Source organism: Sinocyclocheilus grahami, unplaced genomic scaffold (genome assembly GCF_001515645.1).
Source record: "Sinocyclocheilus grahami isolate Dianchi unplaced genomic scaffold, SAMN03320097.WGS_v1.1 scaffold368.1, whole genome shotgun sequence".
NCBI classification, from domain to species: domain Eukaryota; kingdom Metazoa; phylum Chordata; class Actinopteri; order Cypriniformes; family Cyprinidae; genus Sinocyclocheilus; species Sinocyclocheilus grahami.
The window spans coordinates 65,528-70,947 of record NW_015505547.1 but is presented as its reverse complement, the minus strand read 5'-3'; the positions used below and the strand labels follow the sequence as shown (position 1 = coordinate 70,947).

Here is a 5,420-nt window from a genome sequence, read left to right as displayed (position 1 = left end):
GGGGCATAGAGGAGAAACAATAATGTACAGTATGTGGAAAATAATGTGTTTTTTGAACCTTAAACCGCATAAACACATTTCATTACACCAAATACACAAAATAATGTTCTTTTTAGCAGCATCATATGACCCCTTTAAGGACATGTCTTTCAGAAAAAGCTTTCAGTAAACAAATACTCCATAAACTGTTTTGGGAGTTAAAATTACATGATCTAGCACCTTTATATAGTGCGTGCCTTTGTAAATATTGCCTCATAGCCTCGTTTTCACCAATGTTAAATTCAATAAGGCGTCTAACCTGATTATGGTCTAAGAAGATTGTATTTTGGTGTATTTAGTCTGTCTTCAAAACATATCAAAGATGCATAGAACACTTCCATGATACTTTTATGGTGCTATTGCATCTTCTTTACAGCTTCAGTTCTCAATTAATTGGAATTGCACGGAAAACGGCCATCTTTTGTTTTTCTAGTTGCATATTTTATTCTGAAATACATCACATTAGAACTAAAAATTATTGTGACGACTGTTTCATGTGGACTTAAACTTGCTGCTCAAAATGATCCCTATCAATGTCCGCTAAAACCTTTTGTATTTACCTTTACCTTTGTTTGTTAGCATGTGTGTAAGAACATGCTAAAGCGACCAGCTACAAAGTCTGTTTGTTTCGACACTTGAGAGAATGCACTCAGTTTCAAATGCTGTCATCACACGGCCTTAAACAAAGTTCTCCTCTTGTACTGTAGTTAATAATAGATTAAATAACCAGAGGCTAACAGGGCTTATTTCAGTATCAGGGCCTGTTCTATCTCAGTCTCTCTTCCTTCAGATAGCTCCTCCACACACTGGGCTCAGAGAAGGACTATGTTACATAAATATTACATTTTTCCAAACAACCTAGCATTATATTCATTAATGGCATGACTCAAAGACTGCATCATCATCCTGGCTTTAATCTTGGCCACCTTTTGCAAGTATGGCCTTGATCTTCACTCAACAGACCATGCCTGATGGAAGTCAGGGTTCCCATCCCTTTTGACCATGACTTTTCTGACTTAAATAACACACACAAAAAAGAAAAATCACAAAATAATACACTGCACTTTTTAACGTGTGACATTACTGTAACTTTTTTGCACGTCTTAAATAAATTGTATTATTTTTCATCTTTAATAATTAATATTTAAATGTTTTATTATATAAAATATTATATTATTAAAAAATCAACAATTATAAATACTAAAATGTATAAAAAATAATTTTTGTTAATAAAATTACTAAAAAATCGTATACGTTGATAATGCTTTATAGCATTTATAACATAAGCATATGGTACGGTTAACATTCACAGTTACTTATTTTTGACCAATAGCCTGCCAGTTTGCTTCCACCTTAATTTTTTATTAAAAATTAAAAATAAATTTTCCCAACTAGGAAAGTTGTAAGAACTAAGACCTGCATTATCATGACCAGAATGCAGCAATATCATATAGGGCCTTAATGCCCCAATGCATCACTGGAACCTGGGACAATTCTCCCAGGTGTCTCCCTCTGCTCTGACAACAGCCCTGAAGCTGAGCATAACCAGAGTAATGCACAACGACTAAAGAAATTCCCATTCAAGATGTACTTTTAGGCCTGGAATCAGGCATTTGCAGGTTTTTAACACTGTGTGTCTCTCAGCTGCACAGGCAGTGGGAATGCACTGTATACTGTGGTACACTCTACTTTCAGTACTGTGGTAAAGATGCATTCAATGAGTGCTACAATATCCTAAGGATATAAGCTACGCCTATAACCTGACATATGCAGCATTTTCGTGTTTAAATGTAATGATTAGTTCAGCAAACTGTAAGCTACGTCATCAGTGCATAACGCATTCTGGTGAAAACATTCCAGTGACTAGAACGCTTGGAGGAGGAGGAGGATGAGGATGAGCCATTGCCTTTGGTTAGGCGTGACACATAACCTTCCTGGGCAATGACGTCACGTATGGTTTTTAACCCACAATTGATTTATTATGCGCGTCTTAGATAAAAACGCACGACTCACTCCGCGTATCCCGTTCGCCAGGGCAGCCTGCTGTCTCTCTTGAGCGCGATGACCGGTCTGGAAGCGTGCTCGGTGGAGTACTGCAGCAGCTCCGGCGTCAGGTCCAGAAACTCGGGTCTGCTGTAGGGGAAGCGCGGCGGCTGCCCGTCGGTGCCGCCGTTCTGCGCGGATCCGTGCTGCTGCTGCTGATGGTGGTGGTGTTGGTGGTGGCCGTGCGGGATAATTCCGCCCACCAGCGAGGACATGGCATTTTTAACTTTGCTTATCATCGCAATAAAATATGTGACATCAGCGGCGCGCGAGGAACGGTAATCTTATTAACGATGCGACCCTATACGCACAAAACAAAACGCACAAACGCGTACAGTGGTTCAGTCACGATGCAGGAAGCGATTGGCCCCATGTGACGATTTGACAGAGAATGTTTTCCTCATCGAAAAAATCCTCTCCCTGCAGAGTGTGTATCATCACCCGAGAGGCTTACATCCGCCTATAGCACGGGAGATGGGAGTGCCGTATACTATAGCACTCTCAGCCGACCAGCCAGTGAATGTACACAGCGACCACTGAGTTATACCGTGACTTTCAGGAGGGCGACTGTTTTACAAGGATTTTCGTCTTTTCAATTAATTTTATAATAATAATAATAATAACAACAAAAAAATATTAATAGATAATCTACCAACAAATGTTTTACATATTTTTATTAATATTTACATTATCATTATTTTCATATTTATTCATTAAAACATTAATAAAACAAATTTTCATTAATAAAATAAACCTGCATTAATAAAAATGATGCAAAAATATTTAGTTTTTGTAATATATATCAAAAATGTTTTACATGTTTTATTCATATTTACATTATTAATATTTTCACATTTATTAATTTTGAAATTAATGAATGTTTTTTAATTGTTTCTGTCTTTTCAAGGATAATAATAATATTAAAATATAAATTTAAGGTTAATTTCAGGATGAAATCTGTCAAGGTTCTCACAATTGTCGTTAGCACAGTATAAATGAATCATTTTAAAAATTAATTACATTTTTTTTCATTAATGGAATGCAGTTTTCATTCATAAAAACAGGTAAAAAAAATTGTTATATATATATATATATATATATATAATTAACAAAAAAATAACAATGGAAGCGTCTGTTTACTGGGTGATTTTTTTTTTAAGTGAACTATCCCTTTAAAATAGAATACACGATACACCCTCTGTTATTGCAGTAACAGGCTATACAACTTTGGTTTCCCACTTTAAATTGTGTAAAAGTATAAAGGGAAGTTGTACTTTTGTAAAAGACTTGATTAAAGATTTTAGATAGACAGACAGACAGACAGACAGACAGACAGACAGACAGATGGACGGACGGACGGATAGACAGAAAGATAGACAGATAGATTGATTGAAAATGTAAACAATTTTAAAAAATACATCAAATAAAAACAAAAAAATGAAAGGCCTATAATGATGCCCAATGAAAGCAGAGTTATCTATGACAGAGTTGTTTGTTTGTTTGTTTTTTAGTGTACTGTCCCTTTAAGACAAAATGCAGGATACACTCCCTTGGATGTGGATAGCAAATGTGACACATTAACACATGATTGGGCATCATTAAAAACGTCTTTGTAGAATCAAATGTGTCTTTGACAAGCTCTCTGGGACTGCAGTGTTTCCCATGAGATGCCTTGAAAAGAACTGATGCACTAATAATAACTATATTTGAAACCCCATGGCTTTGTTTTCTCAGTAACACAGTCACAGACAAGAGAAATATGCTTAATCAAAGTTGCCTTCAGATGCTCGCTATTCTCTCAGAACCCTGATGTGCTGCTTCTGAAGGATTCTCTCTGCTCTTCTCTGTGTTCTGAGACTATAAAGCGCCCATGATTCAGACATACGGCCGTGGCCTGCCCTGCTGTTTAACGTGACACTGGTAAACATTTCAAATGTCTGATACTTTTATCATGAAAGCCTGTCAGGGTTTGCCACAATGGTTCTCTTTCATTTCAGCTTAATAGAGGCTAAACCAAGCTATGGCATAAACCACAGATAGTAATAATGGTAATAATAATAATGTTATTTAAATGTATGATCCTGGTGTTATTCAGTATGATTAATTTGTTGCTTTCTCTCCATTCATTCTCTTTCCCTTTTTTTTGCTCTCTCTCTCAGGTTCTCTTAACATACAAAATGAAGCAGCTACTTGAAAACAATAATCTTTGAGTGTTATCATCAGTATTAACATTGCATTGATTGCCAATAAGAGTAATTTACATTAAGTTGCCTAGCAGGCATCTTAATTCAGGCTGATTATGCAGAGAGCAGCTCAAATCTCTTCACAGTCATACACTTATATCTCTGTGTTCATTCATCATATTAGTTTTGGCTAAATAAAAGGATGCAATAGGATGCAAAATGAATGTGGATATCGAAGGAATAGTTTACATAACCAAATATAGATATACAGAGAATCACTAATTCCTTTTTAATTTGTTCATCACACAAAGCACTTTATTACAAAACTGCAAAAGACTAAGAGTCTTACAAATATATATTACTAATATAATATATATTGCAATATATTTCACTACTTTTATGGTGTTGTTTGATAGTTTGGTGCTTTATAAGATATATCTAGGTCTTAATTCTATGTCATGCATAGAGTTTATAATATGTAATAAACACTGTAGGCCTCTAATTAATCAACAACTTTTTTTGGTTACATTTTCACTAAAGGATTGTTTCTTTCCTCTTTGATATCTGATCAGTATTTGAGTTCATATAACTATATCAGCATTTTTTAAACCACAGCCTGATTTTGTATACATATGCTGATCTGTTTATGAGAGATGCTGAGGATAAGTTGGACTGTAATCACAAAAATCCCTTTTCCTTTACTTTTTTCTTTTTACTTTAAAGTTTACTTTTAACACAGTACAGCATTTGCATTGCTAACTCGATTTTAAAAAGAAAAGAAAACTATAAAATCTTCAGGCATCACTGAAGTGTTCCAGGACATGTTCTCTTTCTAAAGCTCTAAATTTCTCACTTTCTAAGCTAAAGACTGACATCTTCTGGCTCTCACATAAAATTGCAGTTACTTACCCAACAACGTGAAGTGACATGTGGCCAAGTATGGTGGTGACCCATACTCTGAATTAGTGCTCTGCATTTATCCCATCCAAAGTGCACACACACAGCAGTGCACACACACACACCTGGAGCAGTGGGCAGGCATTTTTGCTGCAGCGTCCGGGGAGCAGTTGGGGGTTTGGTGCCTTGCTCAAGGGCACCTCAGTCGTGGTATTGAAGGTGGGAGAGAGCGCTGTACATTCACTCCCCCCACCTACA

General features: G+C 36.1%; 1 protein-coding gene across 1 annotated transcript in view; it reads right to left on the bottom strand.

Moving 5' to 3' along the window:
• The window catches only part of LOC107549296 (protein phosphatase 1H-like), a 17,432-nt gene extending 14,857 nt beyond the window's left edge, over nucleotides 1-2,575 (bottom strand). The window contains exon 1 of the mRNA XM_016230335.1: nucleotides 2,053-2,575. Coding sequence (XP_016085821.1) covers nucleotides 2,053-2,321 — 269 coding nt within the window. The 5' untranslated portion in view covers nucleotides 2,322-2,575. The remainder of the gene's footprint in view (nucleotides 1-2,052) is intronic.
• Between the last annotated feature and the right edge of the window lie 2,845 nt (nucleotides 2,576-5,420).